The 21,359-nt window shown below is 41.0% G+C and overlaps 1 protein-coding gene across 1 annotated transcript in view; it reads right to left on the reverse strand.

Moving 5' to 3' along the window:
- Window positions 1–3,878: 3,878 nt before the first annotated feature.
- Window positions 3,879–21,359, reverse strand: part of degs2 (delta(4)-desaturase, sphingolipid 2) — a 54,235-nt gene continuing 36,754 nt past the window's right edge. Inside the window, exon 3 of the mRNA XM_060829262.1 lies at window positions 3,879–4,226. Within this exon, the coding sequence (XP_060685245.1) occupies window positions 4,083–4,226 (144 nt within the window). The 3' untranslated portion in view covers window positions 3,879–4,082. The remainder of the gene's footprint in view (window positions 4,227–21,359) is intronic.

A 21,359-nucleotide genomic window follows, 5' to 3' on the forward strand; every position in this document is an offset into this window, starting at 1 on the left:
CTAGAAGAGCAGAACACTTCTTCCACAACTTTACCGCTGGCCATCTTGGTGAATTTTTGGCTTCACTAATTTGGAATGCTACATCTAATGATCAAACTGAGGTTCGCACAAGTCAATAAAACCAAATCATGGAATAGCCTCAATTTTACGCAGATTCATTCAGACAATGATGTTGTGTTAAAAAAATAACATTTTCATTCCCACTAGAAGAGTTTAAAAACAAAATATCTGACTTCAAACAGATTGTAAAACAATCTTCCAATTTAAGCTTTGAAATGTAATCATTATAACAAATCAATTGATTTAACAATGTGTTTTTTATTATTAACAACCAGTGATGATTACATCTAACCCAAAACCCCTTGTTGCTTTACTATTTGACTAAAATTCGGGCTTTTTTAAGGAATATGTGCCCATTTTGTTCAATCTCTCCTCATTCGACATTCCTCTCACTTCAGGAATTAATCCAGTGAACATTTATGTAGCCTCTCTTCATATTGTTCCTTCAATAAACAAACCAAAACTGTATGCCATTTGAAAAGCCTATATAATTGAAAGACTCCTTTATACTTTCAGTCTACTCTATTGAGATAAAGGTATATTTGCTTTCTTATCTTGCTGTGCTGATTGTAATTCCCAGCCCTGCCTGAATACTAGCATTTCCAGTTTCTTACCGTTCATTTCATCTGCTTAAATCTTTTTCAACATCTTTGCTCCCTTTCACAACATACTTCACACCTTACTTTGAACCATCAGCAAACACTACATTTAGTTCCTTCGTCTAAGTTATCATATTGATTGTAAATATTTGAGGTCCTAGCATTGATTCGTCTGGTATTCCACTACTTACAGCCTTTCACTGAAAAATGACTCATTTATTCCAATTTCCTTTTTGTCCATTAACCAAACCTTATGGCGTGTTCATGCCATAAACTCTAATTTCATGTGATATCTTTTGTGCAAAGCCATACGAAGTTTTCCTTCGAAAAATCAATACACTGTACCCATTGATTCCTCCTTATCTACCCAGCGCTACAATTTCAAAAACCTCTGACAGATTTGTCAACCACAATATTGTTATAATTGAATATCTCTAAGGAATTTGAAATACTTGACACAAGCAATATTCAAATACTTTCATATCTGAGGGGTGCTATTTTCTATCTCATAATTAGTCATAATTTATCCCTGGGGGTTTAATTTCCTCTTTACACTTATTATTCACTGATATTTTTGGTTATTGCATTGTATTAGTCCCTTCTCTTTTTATTTAAAAAGGAGTTAAACTTTTTGATTTAAATAGCTTGCATGTAAATGGCTGCATTAAAATATAGTAATAGAGAAGAAATTAATGTATATATTCTAAAAGATAACGCACAGTTCTTATTGCAGAAGGAGAAGCTCTTTACGTTCATTCCCATCTGTTCAGAGTAATTTAGGTCACAGATTTCATGGCTGCCAATGATGTTTCTCCACATCAACTGATGGGGAGGCATCCCATAGAGAACGTTTCCTTCCTTTGTGAGAAGTGTTACGTGTACACATACATTTGTGCCTAGCTGCACAGAATACCCGAATCCTGGCTAAAATAGGAGTCAAACCTGAGATTTAAACCCAAAACTAACCTGCTATAGCCAGAATTGCCTATTCAGTCCTCAGTCTAATAGTCACATAAGATAACAACAAGATAATTTTGAAAAAATTCACCAAGATTCTTTTCATTTGGCCCTTCAGCAGTAATCTGAAGAATTATTTGAGTATTTATGTTTTACAATCCCATTACTTAAGAGATTTTTTTTCCACATTCACTCAACCTCTTATCAAGGATGATTTGACAGTATATGTGACAGTATAAAGAATCATGCTACAAATTATATTATTTCCTCTTTATTTAAGGCAATAGGCAACATTCGCAGACTATGAATTAAGACATCAAAGTAGAGCGATCAAGGAAAAGAAGTCATTATATTTATATAGTACATTTCACAACATCAGAACATCTCAAAGTGCTTCACAGGCTACAAAGTACATTGAAGAGTAATCACTGTTGTCATGTAGTCAGAAACAGAAAGAAACAAAAATGTGCCCAAAACAAGCTGGTGGTTGAAGCAGTGTCACTTGGATTATATCTATCAATGCTTCAATTGCCAAATTAAATGTCTAAACAGCAAATGAAATATGGGATAATACTAAGTACACAAATTGGTCTGCTTTTTTAAAAAATCTGAAGCTTCATGTATATGTGTACGTAGACATATCCAAGCATTCTATAAAGCAAATATCATTATATAATTTATATCCATACTTCCATTAGTAATGAAATAAATGATAGTGTAATCGCTCCATTGAAAACTGATTTCATCAGTCTGTGCAAACACAGTAGGGTTGGGACAGTTCTATTTTGGCTCATAAAAGCACAAGACCAAGGGATTTAGTTGATTCTGATCACGTACTTTGTGCTATGTCTTCCAACGCGTTGCTGTTTCAGCTATCTGTCAGGTACTAGGTTCTATGCGACCTGTGAAGAACAGCTGCATCACAGTCTCCACATTCGCACACTAGCTCATTAGGAAATCTGCAATGGAGCAGAGGCATGACATCTGTTTTGCATGGGAGTGGTTACTGGATAAGTGAATTCCAGTCGATGGGTGCTGATGTGTGCAACAATTGGAAACTAATGACATTTAGAATTTGTTCTATTGGTCACAGTTGTAAAGTTGGGATCCTCATTAATGAGGAAGATTTAACTTAATTCAAAAACAATGTACAGCAGAGGAAGTATGATAAATTAGTCAGGCAACAGAGATGTCACTGGAACTGCATTTTATCTGATGAGGTAACTACCCATAATGTTACAGCCATATGTTCCCAATACATTGCCCGCACAAGTGATTTTAACAACAATTAAATAGATTTTCCAGCAGGGGACCCAAAACTATTGGTATGGGAAAGTGCAGCTAATTTCCAAAGATTGACACTGAACCCTGAGATTAACTCTTACAATGCTGGAGTTGAGTTTACTCTTCGAGATGTTGGATTCCTGAGACCAAATGGATTTTATGCACCTTCATGCATTTTTTTTGTGTGTGTGACAAATTGATCTGAGCATATTGTGTGTTTTATAAGATTTAAGCGTTTCAAGTGAGTTGGAAACATCCTTTAAATGTCACAGCAATAATACATTTCTTGACATTGACAGCTTTATTCCAGCAACAACAATCTGTTTTTGAGCATGGATGGAAAATTTGTGAAACTGGCTGCCTAGTAACAATTGTTATCTTCCTCAAGCTACACACATAATCTAGTAGTAGGTTCATATGACAACTGGATTGATGCTATCAAGTAGTTTCACTTCAAATCAATGCCGCAGTTTAAATGCTGCCTGATTGTGGAGTTGGAGCTAATCTTAACCATAGTGAGCTCTCAAGAAGAGAGAGTCTCATCCTGATTCAATTCAGTGTCCATTCACATCGACACTCAGTTTAGACACATGTTTAATATTATTCCAAAATATAATGAACATCATGTTAAAATCTAAATCTAATCTTTATGGATAAAAATACATCAAAAAGTAATCAGATGTAATTTAAAACAGTGCTAAAAGTTACATAATTAATTCGGTTATTGATTTTATTTAATATTGACATAATTTTTATGGATTGACTGCACAGATCAGTTGTCAGAAAAGCAGGAAATCTCATGGTAAGCAATTTGAATCTACTTGTTGACACTCTTTTCTCTTTACAGTTGTTAACAAACCTAAGTTAAAAGTCACACGACACCAGGTTATAGTGCAACAGATTTATTTGGAAGCACTAGCTTTCGGAGCGCTGCTCCTTCATCAGGTGGTTATGGAGAACCACTCCCCATAATCACATGATGAAGGAGCAGTGCTCCAAAAGCTATTGCTTCCAATTAAACCTGTTGGACTATAACCTGATGTTGTGTGATTTTTAACTTTGTACTCCCCAGTCCAACACCGCTATCTCCAAATCATGAGTTAACAAACCTGGCACAGTTTTTTTCCAGATTTTCAGGGTTTTGTTAATGATTTCCAGGAATCACAGGATTTCTTTTATTTCTCAGTCATCTTTTACCAGCTTGCACTCCCTCTTAATCCTGGAGTAAGGACCAATGCTGTCATCAAAAACAAAGTCCCAGAGCACACGCACCCACGAAGAGTGCTGGGGCAGGTTGTCATAGTACTCAGGAGCAATCTGCTTCACCTAAAGGAATGAAACAGGACCATTGATGAGGTTTGCAAAGCTCACACTATAAACATAATGACAATCAAAGTCAGTAGATGGTCTATATTGTTGGAATTTGTCTGGAACCATTTCAAACAGATAAATAATCTAAATTACTTACTGATCCATGTCTCAATTTAGAAGTAAAATGTCTCTCTGTGTAACAAATTTATAAAACTGTTAATTACAAAAGGGCATATTTCTTAAGTAGACTTAATGAGAAAGGGAAACCTTCCCTGGTGTCAAGTAAAATCAATGGCCAGTAAATACTTTGTTGATTTTTTAAATAGGTCCTTGCCTTTCAGCACACAATCATTTTTTATTCTTTCATGGAATGTGGGCATGATATAGTCAGCATTTATTGACCTTGAGAAGGTAGTGATGAGCTGCCTTCTTGACTTTCAGTAATCTATCTGGTGCAGGTACTCCCACAGTTCTATTAGGGTGGGATCTCCAAGACTCGTATCTAGTAACAGTAAAGGAATGGTGATTTAGTTCCAAGTCAACGTGATGCCTTTGTGGCTTGATAGGAAACTTGTCCCCATATGTCCACTGCCCTTGCAATCACTACCACTTCCAGGTAGTAGTGATTGCAAGTTTGGAAGTTGCTGTAGAAGCAGCTTTGGTGATTTGTTACAGTGCATCTTGTACATAGTACTCAAGTTTGACACTGAGTTTTTGGAGAAAGCAAATGTTTAATTTAGTCAATGAGGTGTGGATCATGCAGATTGTCCTGGATAGTGTCAATCTTCTTGACCTTTGTTGGAGCACATTCATCCATGCAAATGGAGAAGGTTCAGGGGAAATGGCAGTCAAACTTTGTGGTGTCAAGTGAATTACCCACTGTAAAATTCCCAGTCTCTGACCTGCTCTTGTAGCCATAGTGTTTATATGGTTAGTGCAGTTCAGTTTCAGGTCAATCATAACCACCAGGGTGTTGTTAGTGGGAAATTCCAAACCTTTCAAAACTGCAAATTCTAAGAACTATAAGGACAAGGGCAGCCGAATATGGGAGCACTACCATCATGCAGTTCCCTACAAAATCAACGCTCTTCTGACTTGGAACTGTTCATTGCTCCTTCATTGTCACTGGGTCAAAATCCTGAAACTCACTTCCTAACAGTACTATAGGTGTACCTACACCACATGGACAGCCAAAGGCTGCTCCCCACCATCTTCTCAATAGCAGTTAGGGATGGGCAATAAATACTGGCCTTGGAAGTAATGTGCATGCCCTATTAAAGAATACTTCTTAAAAATTAGCAATGAAGCATTCTATTGATGAGACAATTATATTTTCTGGGTTGAAGATGGTCATTGCTTGGCACTTGTGTAGTGAAAATGTTACTTGCCACTGGTCAGTCTGTATCTAAATATCATCCAGGCTTGGCTGCATATGAACATGGGCTGCTTCAGTATCTGAGGAATCTGGAATTTTTCTGAGTATTGAGCAATCATCATTCCCAATATCAGGCTTTCTGACAGAGGGAAGGCCTTTGGTAAACTAACTGATGATGGTTGCACATTGAAGACCATCCTAATGAATTCCTGCGCTGATGTCCTGATACTGAGATGATTGCTTACATCAAACATAAGCATCTTTCTTTGTGCTAGATATGTCTCCAGCTAGTGGAGAGATTCTCCCATTTCCATTAACTTCAATTTTGCTAAGGCTCCCTAAAGCTAATCTTGGTCAAATGCTGCCTTGAGATCAGTGTCTCGCATTCTGTCTTTCAATTCTTCTTGAGCAAAACTGCTAGGCAGCAGGAGCTGTGCATTTCTGGTGGAACCCAAACTAGGCATCAGTGTTCAGGTTATTGCTGTGTAAGTGCCATTTGATAGCAATGTCAACAAGGCTTTACCAACGATTGCAAGATTGCTGATGGCGCAGTAATTGGCCCGATTGGATTTGGCCTACATTGTGGACAGGACATATCTGGGAAATTTTCTAGATTGTCAGAGGGATGCCAGTGTTTGAGCTCTACTGGCACAGCTTGACTAGTATGCAGTTAGCTCTGGAGCACCAGTCTTCAGGATGTCATGACAGGACTTAACCTTTTACAGTGTCTTTGCCAGTCTTCAGCAGTTTCTTGATGGTTCGAGGGGAAGTGTTTGTGTAGTGGTATTGTCACTCGACTGGCAACCCAAAACTAGCGGGCAAATATTCTGTGTACATGGGTTCAAATCTTGCCACAGCAGTTAGTGAAACTTAAAGTCAATAGAAATCTGGAATAAAAGCTAACCTAATAGTGATTATGTAACCATAATTGATTGTTGTAAAATCTCATAAATATCCTTTAAGGAAGAGAAAAATGCCATCCTTATCTGGTTTGGCCAAGGGTGACTACAGACCTACAGCAACATGATTAATTCTTTGCTTCCCCTGAACAATAATTGATAACCTAGCCAACAATGCCCTCATCCACCCAATGAGTGAAGTTTTAAAAAATCAGGTGGAATAAATTGAATTTGTTGGAGACGGGTATCTGTGATGTTGGAGTCTTCTAGCAGAAGGTACTTGCAAATGCTTCAGCCTTCCCTTTTGCACTAAGGAGCTGGTCATCCCCGTCATTAAAACTGAGGACATTTTGTGGAGCCTCCTCCTTCTGCACGGTTTTAATTGTCTACCACCATTCACAACTAAATATGACCGGACTGCAGAGCTTAGATCTGATCAATTTGTTGCAGGATTGTTTAGCCCTCTCTACTTCGAGTCATAGATTCATAGAGATGTCCAGCGTGGGAAGAGACCCTTTGGTCCAACTCGTCCATGCCATCCAAATATCCTAACCTAATCTAATCCCATTTGCCAGCACGCCCTTCCTATTCATATACCTACCCAGATGCCTTTTGAATGTTGTAATTTTACCAGCCTCCACCACACCCTCTGCATGGAAAGGTTGCTCCTTAGGTCCCTTTTAAATTTTCCCCCTCTCACCTTAAACATATGCCCTCTAGTTCTGGACTACCTCACCCCAAGGAAAAGACTTTGTCTATTTATCTTATCCATGCCCCTCATGATTTTATAAACCTCTATAAGTTCACCCCTCAGCCTCCAACACTCCAGGGAAAACAGCCCCAGCCTATTCAGTCTCTCCCTGTAGCTCAAATCCTCCAGCCCTGACAACATCCTTGTAAATCTTCCTCCACAATTTGGCATGCAAGTACTTTGTGTTGCTGCAAAGTTGACAAAAGCAGTGCCTAGTCTACTGGCGGTTGAAAAGAAAATTAGGAACATGTCTGTCAAATAAATTTTATGAGCGTTACTATTTTAATTCACTCGTAGCTCATGAGCATTGCAGACTGAGCCAGCATTTATATACTGATATAACCTTTTACTCAGCATCTTTCAGTCCAAACGTTGTTCTTCAGTGGTGATTAAAAGTAGTACATGAAGTAAACAGCTAGCAACAAATCGTCAAATGCTGCAATACATTCTACTATAGTTTGTGAACTGTCATGGAATGTGCCAACGAATAGCTGTTATCTATTCTGTTAAATTCAGCCACTTTCTGGTTTGTTTCTCAGAACCAACCTGCTTGGTTTAACTTTAAACAAAATTTGGCTGTTAACTGTCTGACATTATTTAAATGGTGCATTCTCCATGGCAAAGCTATACCAATTAAAATTCACTTGCTAACCATTCAGCACTGTCTCTTCTCATATAGTATAAATGTCATTTTTCCTTTGCTTTGGCATTCTTTTGAATTGGACTAATAAGTGCAAAATAAAAAACTTTAACCAACTAACAGCAACATCACCATCACACCAAAAGATAGAAGAGCAGAAGTAAGCTATTCAGCCCATCGAGTCTACTTCGCCCTTCAGTGAGGTCATGCCTGATCTATAATCCTCAGCTCTGCTTTCCTGCCTTTTCCCAGCAACCCCTGATTCCCTTACCAATTAAAAATATATCTTAGCCTTAAATATATCTAATAGCCCAGCCTCACAGCCCTGTGCAGTAAAGAATTTCCCAGATGCACTTCCCTCTGAGAGAAGAAATTCCACTTCATCTTGGTCTTAAATATGCTGCTCCTTATCCTGATATTAAAGCCAAGTTATTAATTGTGTAGTCATGTTTAACTGGCAGAGAAACAGAATATTGCTGCATTAATTTGTATATATGGCCATTTTTGTTATGAGACAAGGTGTAATTTGTGATTGTGGCCTGAGTAAAAGTTAATTGCTTTTCCAAGAGACAGAATGCATCATTGACTTACAGCCTATATGGAGTCATATGAAGGAGTCATTAGCACCAATGGATAGCCTCAATCTCAATAGTACCAATGCTTGCATGACTCTTTTATTTTAAAGAAAGGTGCAAAATGCAAATGTATTCAAAGCTCTATCGACTAAATGCTAATTAGCTGTCTACCAGCTCCCTGCTAGTGTTTTCCATGAGTAGGAGGAACGTATTGTGGAAGCTTTTCTGTATTTGACTCCAGTATTGGCATTAAATATTCAAATAGCAACAATTCAACATGGGCCAAAAACGGTTGGAAAACGTTGAAGACAGATGTGCAAAATTGAAATGATATCCAATCTAAGCATTCATCTTTTTCTACTTTGTAATTTACTTCCACATAAAACCATTGAATGTGTACATGTCCCCATGCTCAGCAGATAAACTCAGTTGGATGATTTTTGTATATTTTAAGCAAGTGATTGTCAATTATAAAATCTGCAAAAAATACTATTGTTGGACACTGTAGGAGGCTGGATGTTGGTCTGGTCAATTCTGAACTTAATCTGCACTGGTAGTTACAATGGCATGCTACTCCTTATAATGAGCTGAAATGATAATTCCTTCTTTATTTTAACATGGAATGATTTGTAATAACACTAATCTGGTTCCAACTGGACATTTGAACAGATTAAAACTGCTACCAACTGGAATATTGTTTTAAAGCTGGCTGTTAGAAAGGACAGAAGAAAACCAGGTTAAACAGGTGTTAAATGGGAGAAAGGTTTGAAAATAATCTAATAAAGAGCCAGGATGGTTTCCTAATTTTATTGTTTTATTAACACTTATTGAGGCCTCCAGATCTGAGGGCTGGAATATCCCCATTGGGTGGGAAGAGTTTGAAGAGTTTCCAAATCCTGAACTCACTGGTGGAGAGTAACAGTCACTCAATGGGATGACCCTGAGTCAGTCAATGAATGACAGAGGAAACATTCACCAAGTAATTAAGGACTTTAGAAAGGTTCAAAGTTAGAGTGACAATCCAAAGTCTTCCATCTTGAAAAGAGACTCTAAATGCGAGAGGGAATGTTTCAGCATGAAACCACCTCCTCTCCCAGTCTAATCTCAAATTATGCAGCAGCCTGATCACCACTGTGGGGTTTGATTGTGGGGGTCTAGGGGAGAGGAGTGGGGAAGTGGGAACTGCTCTAAACAGCGGTTTATAGCTGTAACTGCAACCAAGCAAGAAGGGAAGATCTCTAGGCCTGCCTGGCAAGCTGATGTTATTACCGTGATGGAGGCCTACATGTTTGGAATAGAAGAGAGTTGGAAACCAGACTATTATAAACATACAAACACTTGTTATCTATTTCCAAAGCGAACTGACTTAGGACTTCATCAAAATCTCTCTCAGGTTTCTGCTACATGTGTTGTGACCTCATTTGACATCAGTGATCATGTGCTCTAGTAATTCGCTATCAACCCTTTACATGACAGTGTTCAGCCTCTGGTCTCCAGTCACTGTGTGCTCACTTTCAAGAATCAACACTGACTCCCATTTCTTGAGTGGAATCTAGATGCTGACTGGAAAATCCCTCTCCTTTAACAGATCTCAATTAGACTCTTAACAAGCCTCAGCACTATGTGCCCTGGAAAGTGGATAGCCTGGCTGGTGTCTGATCCTAACCCCTCAAGAAACAAGTTGAAAAGCAGGACAGATTGAAGGAAATGGCACAGAGGTTTCCAGAGCTTATTTTCAGTCTCTGACCTTTCCCCTGGCAGGGACCAATAATTCAACTGCAGCCTTCTGCCAACATCTGTTTAACAGGATCTGTTAGATGGTTCTTAATTTGACAAGCCTTGAAATTTGAATTGAATGAATTTAATTGAATTGAATTTATTGTCACATGTACCGAGACACAGTGAAAAGCTTTGTCTTGCGAGCAATACAGGTAGATCACAGAGTTAAGTAGCATAGATAGTAAATAATAGAAAAACAGCAGCAAAAGCAAAAACACAGGTACAGGTGGATGTTAAGAGTTTGTGAGCCCATTCAGTATTCTAACAACAGTAGGGTAGAAACTGTTATGAAAACGGCTGGTGCATGTGTTTAGGCTTCTGTACCTTCTCCCCGATGGTGGAGGTTGTAGTAAAGCATTGCCAGGGTGGGATGGATCTTTGAGAATGCTGGCAGCCTTTCCTTGACAGCAAGCCAAATAGATGGTTTCTATAGATGGGAGGCTGGCCTTTGTGATTGTCCGGGTCGAGTTCACTCGGTGTAACCGTCTCCCATTTTGAATGGGACAGTTGCCATACCAGGTAGTGACACATCCAGACAGAATGCTCTCGATGATACACCTACAAAAGTTGGGAATGGTATTCACTGTCATGCCAAATTTCCTCAGCTGCCTGAGGAGAAGAGACGTTGTTGGGCCTTTGCCCATATAAAGAGTCCAAGAAAGCTTAATGTGGATGACCACTCCCAGGAGCTTGACACTCGCCACTCGTTCCATGTCTGTGCTGTTAATATATGGGGGGGGCATGAGTAACATCTTGTTAAAAGTCAATAATGAGTTTCTTGGTTTTGCTGGCATTGAGAGCTAGGTTGTTCTCACTACACCATTTTTCCTGGTCTTCCACCTCCCGCCTGTAGTCTGTTTCATTGCTATGTAAGATTTGAAGGTGGTGTCATCAGCGAACTTGTAATTGGCATTTGTCTGGTATTTGGCAATGGAGTCATGGGTATACAGTTAGTACAGTAGGGAGCTGAGTACACACCCCTGGGGGGCTCCAGTGTTGAGTGTTAGTGAGGATGAAATATTGTCCCCAATCTTCACTGATTGTGGCCTGTGGGTCAGGAAACTGAGGATCCAGATGCAGAGAGTGGGGCTTAGTCTGAGATCACTAAGTTTAGTAATCAGACTTGAGGGGATAATAGTGTTGAAGGCTGAACTGTAGTCAATGAGTAGGATTCTTACATAGTTGTTCTTGGTGTCAAGATGTTCTCGGGAGGAGTGAAGGGCAAGTGATATGGCATCTGATGTGGATCTGTTGGTCTGATAGGCAAATTGGAGTGGGTCAGGAGTAGTGGGGAGACTGGTGTTGATTAGTGCCATGACCAGCCTTTCAAAGCATTTAGTGACTACCAAAGTTAGGGCCACTGGGCAGTATCATAATTATTGAGCCAGCTGTTGTATGTATTCAAATGTCGGGACATTTTGAAGAACTAATTTGTTAAAAGGACACAATGTAAAGCACAGGTTAAACGGAATTTCAGCTTAAACTGAATGATTCACCTAAAGGTGGAAACCTACATTAGAAACAGTCTACAGAGGAACCAGAGAGCACTGACTCAGCAGCCATGTTCAGCAGGTAAATGGTGTTAGAAATAAAGGAGCCTATTCAGCCTCTCAATCCTGTTCTGTCATTCTAGATCATGACTGATCACCTACCTCAAGTCATATTCCCAGACTTGTACTGCACAGAAACAGATCCTTCAGTCCAAATCATCCATGCTGTCCAGATATTCTAAACTGATCTAGTGCCATTTGCCAGCATTTGGCCCATAACCCTCTAAATGCTTCCTATTCATATACCCATCAAATGTCTTTTAAATGTTGGACACTGTAGGAGGCTGGATGTTGGTCTGGGCAATTCTGAACTTTATCTGCATTAGTAGTTATAATGGCATGCTACTCCTTATAATAAGCTGACCTTATTACCACCTAATCCCACCTCCTCTGGCAGCTCATTCCATACATGCACCAACCTCTGCATGAAAAAGCTGCCCCTCAGGTTCCTTTTAAATCTTTCCGCTCTCACCTTAAACCTGTGCCCTCTAGTTTTGGACTCCCCTATCCTGGGGAAAAGACCTTGGCTATTTACCCTATCCATGCCCCTCATGATTTTATAAACCCCTATAAGGTCACCACTCAGCCTTCGACGCTCCAGGGAAAATAGTCCTAGCCTGTACAGCCTCTCCCTATCGCTCAAACCATTCAATCTTGACAACATCCTTGTAAACCTTTTCTGAACTCTTCCAAGTTTAACAACATCTTTCCCATATCAGGGAGACCAGAACTGAACTGAGTATTCTAAAAGTGGCCTCATCAATGTCTTGCACAGCCAGAGCATTATGTCCCAACTTCCATACTCAATGCACTGAACAGTGAAGGCAAACCAAATCATCCGCCGACATTTCCGCCACCTCCAAAAAGACCCCACCACCAGGGATATATTTCCCTCCCCACCCTTTTACGCTTTCTGCAAAGGCCGTTCCCTCCATGACTACCTGGTCAGGTCCACCACACCCCCCCCTACAACCCACCCTCCCATCCTGGTACCTTCCCCTGCCACCGCAGGAATTGCAAAACCTGCGCCCACACCTCCTCCCTCACCTCTATCCAAGGCCCTAAAGGAGCCTTCCACATCTATCAAAGTTTTACCTGCACATCCACTAATGTCATTTATTGTATCCGTTGCTCCCGATGTGGTCTCCTCTACATTGGGGAGACTGGATACTTCCTAGAAGAGCACTTTAGGGAACATCTCCGGGACACCCGCACCAATCAACCACACTGCCCTGTGGCCCAACATTTCAATTCCCCCTCCCATTCCTCCGAGGACATGGAGGTCCTGGACCTCCTTCACTGCCGCTCCCTCACCACCAGACGCCTGGCGGAAGAACATAGAACATAGAAAAATACAGCACAGTACAGGCCCTTCGGCCCTCGATGTTGCGCCGACCGAAGCCTACCTAACCTACACTAGCCCAATAACCTCCATATGCTTATCCAATGCCCGCTTGAATGCCCATAAAGAGTGAGAGTCCACCACTGATACTGGCAGGGCATTCCATGAACTCACACCCCGCTGAGTAAACATCTCATCTTCCGCCTCGGAACACTTCAACCCCAGGGCATCACTGTGGACTTCAACAGTTTCCTCATTTCCCCTTCCCCCACCTCACCCTAGTTCCAAACTTCCAGCTCAGCACTGTCCCCATGACTTGTCCTACCTGCATATCTTCTTTTCCACCTATTCACTCCACCCTCCTCCTTGACCTATCACCTTCATCCCCTCCCCCATTCACCTATTGTACTCTATGCTACTTTCTCCCCACCCCCATCCTCCTCTAGCTTATCTCTCCACCCTTCAGGCTCTCTGCTTTTATTCCTGATGAAGGGCTTTTGCCCGAAACGTCGATTTTACTGCTCCTCGGATGCTGCCTGAACTCCTGTGCTCTTCCAGCACTACTAATCCAAAATCTTTTCCAGCATCTGCAGTCATTGTTTTTATCTGAAGTCTGACCTAACCACATTGTACTTAGTCTATTCAGGCGTGTTTTTTTTATTGTGTGTACTTTACACACCATAAAGTTTACATCAGAAACAACTCCTGCATGTATGTTGCTTTCTGACCCTCAATAACCTGCAGGAATTTAATCTCTACCAAGAACTTGCATTATAAAATGTAGATTTAAACACTAGACTTTAATCAAATTGCTTTTAACAGCAAGATGTCCCTGAATAAAGGAGGCTATTGTTAACACCATGTAATATGACAGGGCTGCATTGGAACTTACTAGCTTCATGTTACAAAGGGGTTCATTGCTGGTTAAACATGAATTGCACAGTTACAGTTTTAAGAATCTAGTTCCAAGGCTATTCAATTACATATATTCTTTAGAAAACATATATATTTTAATTACATGGTGCTTGAGGGGAAATAAATTTAACTGCTTAAGTTTCCCTGCCATTGTTGCTAGGATACCAACTACACCTTGGCCTGCAGGTTTGAGCTGTTTCAATTTGGATGGAAGTACCAATGGACTGCTATGCTTCAGATATTTGGTTAGAAACGTGCTCTGCTCTTATTGCATTTTGTGTCTTATAAAATGTATTTCGTCATTTCCTAGCATGCTTAGAAAGCCTTCAGTACTATTGAATGGAAACATTTGGTTAATATGTTGTTCATTAATGATTCTTTCCATTATTAACCCTGTTAAACAGGCACTGTCACCAAGAATACAGAAGTTGAAAAGTATTTCTTTGATCGTCATTTGTTTATATACTGAAAAAGCAATATTGTTTCCAAGATTCATCTTTCTTTGACGATGAAAGAGTGACACTGAACTCCAAAAAATAAGAATTGCACGATGTAAATTGTCTAAAGGTTGCATCTTCTAGTGCTTGGAGAGAAGGCTATCTCAAATTCTACCCCACAAAAGATAAACCTCATCCTTTAAGCATTCATCCAACTTCAAAAATATCTAATTCCATCACAGATGCAAACTATTGCTTATGTTTTAATTATCTGCAATTTATTGAATACAGCTCATAATTTATATTGCAATGCAAGCCTATCATCCTTTGCACCTAATGTCATTGCTCATTTTCTCATGCAATGGATCTAAAGTTATAATTCTTTTCAGTTGTTAGCATTCTGGCAGCTACATTGACTGACTATTTTTGAACCTGTGAATCATTTTTTTTGTTGTTGGCATGTACAAGAAGCAGAAATGAATGTTGTATACCAAGCTACATGTTGTGAAGGTGAATGATATGCCAGGATACATTATGTATTTTAATTCATTTCAAAGGCACAAACTGAGATTGCTTTTAAATGTTTGAATTACTTTCCTGGTGCATTATTCAAGTCAGTAAGAACAGAAATATGATTATTTTCCATGTCAGCAGTAAGAGCCATAAAACTAGTCAGAGCTGTGTCAACACTGAGAGTGTTTTGTGTTTAATGAATAACCCGTGAAAAGTAATATGGTGCAGCATTTACTTGTGCTTAATAGAGGGCTAGCTGAAGCAATAACAAACACAGGTTGAATATAAAGAGAGCTTGCTCCACATCCCAGGCAATTTTAGTCGTGTGCAGATAGAGGTACAGCCTATATCATGGATATCCCTACATATAGAGTGCAAATTACTTTGCCTAGTTATATGCAACCCTGTTATCCAGCAGTGGAACCAGTGATCTAGACTCTAATGTTAATGAGTCTCTTTAGTCACCACTAATGATCCATAATCACTGAAGCCTGATCACAGAATTGTCCCATTTTAAGTTCACAGTAATTGGCTGTGTGCTTGTAGCTGCTGGAGAAGTCAGTAACCTAACAACAACCTCAAAATTAAGATTTGCTGTGGTGTCATCTACTTTACAACTGATCCTTCAAACAATCCACCTATAATTTTTCAGTGAGGGGATTCAACTTTCTATTTGCACATGTGCCATATTTGACAATTTTCAAATGTTCACCTGTTTATTATAAAATGAAACGTCAAAAAAAAAGGGAAGGAGCTCAGCCAACTCTATTGAAATAACTTCATTGCACATGAAGGAAGGGGATGGTACAAAGATCAGGAAGACAAAAGTGGATTTGATCATATGGGAGAAAAGATATAAAAAAGACCTAAGGGGCAACTTTTTCACACAGAGGGTGGTACGTATATGGAATGAGCTGCCAGAGGAAATGGTGGAGGCTGGTACAATTACAGCATGTAAAAGGCATCTGGATGGTATATGAATATGAAAGGTTTGGAAGGATATGGGTTGGTTGCTGGCAGGTAGCACGAGATTGGGTTGGGATATCTGGTCAGCATGGATGAGTTGGACTGAAGGGTCTGTTTCCATGCTGTATATCTCTAGACTCATTGAACCAGATTGTTAAGAAGGAGAGACACCATACAATGATAGCAATGCATGTTATAGATGGTGCTCTGCTGTCACTGTATAGCAGTAAAGGGTGTGAATAATAAAGGCAGTGGATGTAGCATCAAGCAGAGTGCTTTGACCTGGTATTGTTATTGGAATGGCACTCATAAGATCATTAAAAAAAACACAGAATTACACCATTCAGCCCATTGAGTCTGCTCCTCAATTCAATCATGGCTGACATGTTCCTCAACCCCATTCTTTTGCCTACTTCCCATAACCTTTGATCCCCTGACCAATCAAGAACCCATCTATCTCTGTCTTAAATACACTCAATCACTTGGCCTCCACAGCCCTCTGCATCAATGCATTCCACAGATTCAATACCCTCACCCTGCAGAAATTGCTCCTCATTTGATTTAAAAGGGTCATCCCTTCAAACTGAGGCTGTGCCCTAAGATCCTAGTCTCTCCCACTTGTAGAAACAAACATCTTCTCCATGTCCACCCTATCAAGGCCTCTCAGTATTCTGTAAATTTCAATCAGATCCCTCCTCATCCTTCAAAACTCTGTTAAGTATAGACACAGAGTCCTCAACCACTCCTCATATGACAAGCCCTTCATCCCGAGATTATTCTTGTAAACCTCCCCTGGACTCCCACTCCAACTCCAGCACATATCTCCTTAAATATGGGGCCAAACCTTGCTCACAAAATTCCAAATGCAGTCTGACTAGAGCCTTACATAGCCTCAGCAGTACCTCTCTGCTCTTGTATTCAAATAAATGCTAACACTATATTTGCCTTCCTAATTGCAAACTGAACTTGTATGATAACCTTAAGTGAATCCCGAATTAGGACTGCTAAATCCATTTGTGCCTCAGACTTCTGAAGCCTTTCCCCATTTAGAAAATAGTCTATGGCTCCATTCTTCCTATCAAAGTGCTTAACCTCACACTTCCCGCAGAGTATTCTGTTTGACACCTCTTTGTCACTCTCCTAGTCTATCCAAGCCCTTCTGGAGCTCCCCACTTCCTCAACACTGCCTGTCTCTCCACCTATCTTTGTGTCATCAGTTCTGTTGTCCATATTATTAATGTATAGAATCATAGAGTCATAGAAATGTACAGCATGGAAACAGACCCTTCAGTCCAACCCGTCCATGCTGACCAGATATCCCAACCCAATCTAGTCCCAACTGCCAGTGCCTGGCCCATATCCCTCCAAACCCTTCCTATTCATATACCCATCCAAATGCCTCTTAAATGGTGCAATTGTATCAGCCTCCACCACTTCCTTTGGCAGCTCATTCCATATACGTACCACACTCTGCATGAAAAAGTTGCCCCTTAGGTCCCTTTTATATCTTTCCCCTCACACCCTAAACCTATGCTCTCTACTTCTGGACTTTCCGACCCCAGGAAAAAGACTTTGCCTATTTACCCTATCCATGCCCCTCATAATTTTGTGAACTTCTATAAGGTCGCCCCTCAGCCTCCAACGCTCCGGGGAAAACAGCCCCAGCGTGTTCAACCTCTTCCTATAGCTCAAATCCTCCAACCCTGGCAACATCTTGTAAATCTTTTCTGAACCCTTTCAAGTTTCACATCTTTCTGATAGGAAGGAGACCAGAATTGCACGCAATATTCCAACAGTGGCCTAACCAATGTCCTGTACAGCCGCAACATGACCTCCCAACTTCTGTACTCAATACTCTGACCAATAAAGGAAAGCATACCAAACATCTTCTTCACTATCCTATCTACCTGCCACTCCACTTTCAAGGAGCTATGAACCTGCACTCCAAGGTCTCTTTATAGAACATAGAACATAGAAAAATACAGCGCAGTACAGGCCCTTCGGCCCTCGATGTTGCGCCGACCAAAGCCTACCTAACCTACACTAGCCCAATAACCTCCATATGCTTATCCAATGCCCGCTTGAATGACCATAAAGAGGGAGAGTCGACCACTGATACTGGCAGGGCATTCCATGAACTCACAACTCGCTGAGTAAAGAATCTACCCCTAACATCTGTCCTATACCAACCTCCCCTTAATTTAAAGCTGTGTCCCCTAGTAACAGCTGACTCCATTAGCGGAAAAAGGTTCTCACTGTCAACCCTATCTAAACCCCTAATCATCTTGTACACCTCTATCAAATCTCCCCTAAACCTTCTTTTCTCCAATGAGAACAGCCCCAATTGCCTCAGCCTTTCCTCATACGATCTTCCTACCATGCCAGGCAACATCCTGGTAAACCTCCTCTGCACCCGTTCCAGTGCCTCCACATCCTTCCTATAGTATGGCGACCAAAACTGCACACAATACTCCAGATGAGGCTGCACCAGAGTCTTATACAACTGCAACATGACCTCAGAACTCCGGAACTCAATTCCTCTACCAATAAAGCCCAGTACGCCATATGCCTTCTTCACAGCACAATTTACCTGGGTGGCAACTTTCAGAGATCTGTGTACATGGACACCAAGATCCCTCTGCTCATCCACACTACCAAGTAGCCTACCATGAGCCCAGTAAGCCATCTTCTTGTTACTCCTAACAAAGTGAATGACTTCACACTTAGCTACATTCAAATCCATTTTCCACCTTTCTGCCCAGCTCTGCAACTTATCTATATCCCACTGTAACCTGCCACATCCTTCTTCGCTGTCCACAACTCCACCGACTTTGGTATCATCCGCAAACTTGCTCACCCAGCCTTCAAGGCCTTCCTCCAGGTCATTTATAAAAATGACAAACAGCAATGGTCCCAAAACAGATCCTTGCGGAACACCACTAGTAACTGCACTCCAAGATGAACCTTTACCATCAACTACTACCCTCTGTCTCCTTCCAGCCAGCCAATTCCTAATCCAAACCACCAATGCACCTTCAATGCCATACCTCCGTAATTTTTGCAGTAGCCTACCATGGGGTACCTTATCGAACGCCTTGCTAAAATCCATATACACCACATCTACTGCTTTACCCTCGTCCACTTCCTTGGTCACCTTCTCAAAGAACTCAATAAGGTTTGTGAGGCACGACCTGTCCTTCACAAAACCATGCTGACTATCCTTGATCACATTATTCCTATCCAGATGTTCATAAATCCTATCCCTTACAATTCTCTCTAAGACTTTGCCCACAACAGAAGTGAGACTTACTGGCCTATCATTACTAGGGCTGTCCCTGCTCCCCTTCTTAAACAAGGGGACCACATTCACTATCCTCCAGTCTTCTGGCACTATTACTGCACACAACGACGACATAAAAATCAAGGCCAATGGCTCCGCTATCTCCTCCCTAGCTTCCCAGAGGATCCTAGGATAAATACCATTAGGCCCAGGGGACTTATCTATTTTCACCCTTTCCAGTATTCCCCGGATCTCTTCCCTACATACCTCAAAGCTATCCATTCTAATCACTTGTGACTCAATATTCACATCAGCAACAATCTCCTGTTCCTGAGTGAATACTGACGAAAAGTATTGATTTAATGTCTCTCCAATCTCCGCCGCCTCCACACACAACTTCCCACTACTATCCTTGACTGGACTGATACCTACCCTAGTCATCCTTTTATTCCTGACATATCTATAGAAAGCCTTTGGGTTTCCCCTAATCCTACCAACCAAGGACTTTACATGTTCCCTTCTCGCTGCTCTTAGCTCTCTCTTTAGATCCTTCCTGGCTACCTTATAACTCTCAATCGCCCCAATTGAACCTTCACGCCTCATCTTTACATAGGCCGCCCTCTTCCCTTTTACAAGGGATTCCAATTCCTTATTAAACCACGGCTCTCTCACAAGACCCTTTCCTCCCTGCCTGACTGGTACATACTTATCAAGGACACCCAATAGCTACTCCTTGAATAAGCTCCACATATCATTTGTGTCCTTCCCTTGAAGCCTATTTTTCCAATCCACACATCCTAAGTCATGCCTCACCGCATCATAATTTCCCTGCTCCCAGCTATAACTCCTGCCCTGCAGTGCACACTTATCCCTCTCCACCACTAGAGTAAAAGTCACCGAGTTGTCACTGTCCCCGAAGTGGCTCACCTACCTCCAAGTCTAACACGTGGCCTGGTTCATTACCTAGAACCAAATCCAGTATGGCCTCACCTCTTGTTGGCCTGTCTACATATTGTGTCAGGAAACCTTCCTGCACACATTGAACAAACACCAACCTATCTAACGAACTCGAGCTATAGCTTTCCCAGTCAATATCTGGGAAGTTAAAGTCCCCCATAACAACCACCCTACTACTTTCACTCTTCTCCTGAATCATCCTTGCAATACTTTCCTCTACGTCTCTCGAACTATTGGGAGGCCTGTAGAAAACTCCTAACAGGGTGACCTCACCTTTCCTATTTCTAACCTCAGCCCAAACTACCTCAGATGGCAAGTCTTCCTCCATTGTCCTTTCCACCGCTGTAATACTATCCTTGACAAGCAATGCTACACCTCCCCCTCTTTTACCCCCACCTCTGACCCTACTAAAACAGTTAAACCCTGGAACCTGCAATAGCCATTCCTGTCCCTGTTCTACCCACGTCTCTGTAATGGCCACAACATCGAAGTCCCAGGTACCAACCCACGCTGCAAGTTCACCTACCTTATGTCTTATACTTCTGGCATTGAAGTATACACACTTCAAGCCACCTTCCTGTTTACCGGCACCCTCCTTCAAGATCGATGCCTTGTTCCTAACCTCCCTACACTCAAGGTCCTGTACCCTAAAGCTACAGTCCAGGTTCCCATGCCCCTGAGTGTTGTTCAGCAACACTCCCTAGGACCTTTCCTTTAAGTGTATAAGTCCTGCTAAGATTTGCTTTTCCAAAATTAGGCACCTCGCATTTATCTGAATTAAACTCCATCTGCCACTTCTCAGCCCATTGGCCCATCTGGTCAAGATCCTAATCTGAGGTAATAATGTGAATAGTTTTCTCAACATCAATCCCTGCAGAACTCCACTAGTCAGTAACTGCCATCCTGAAGAAAACTCCTTTAAATTTATTCTGCCTTCTGCCAGTCAGCAAATCCTCTATCTATGCCAGTACCTTGCCCCATAGGCTCTTATCTTATTTTGCAGTGTTCCATGTGCACATTGTCAAAGGTCTTTTGGAAATCCAAATAGCTCTCTTTTATCAAACCTGTTCTAACATTCTCTATATGTGCTGTTGTTTTCCTGTTTTCTGTTGCATTATCATCAATAATTTATTCTGTGTCTTAGGTTAATGAGTCCATAAAACTATTAA

This window comes from Hemiscyllium ocellatum, chromosome 8 (genome assembly GCF_020745735.1).
Source record: "Hemiscyllium ocellatum isolate sHemOce1 chromosome 8, sHemOce1.pat.X.cur, whole genome shotgun sequence".
NCBI lineage: Eukaryota > Metazoa > Chordata > Chondrichthyes > Orectolobiformes > Hemiscylliidae > Hemiscyllium > Hemiscyllium ocellatum.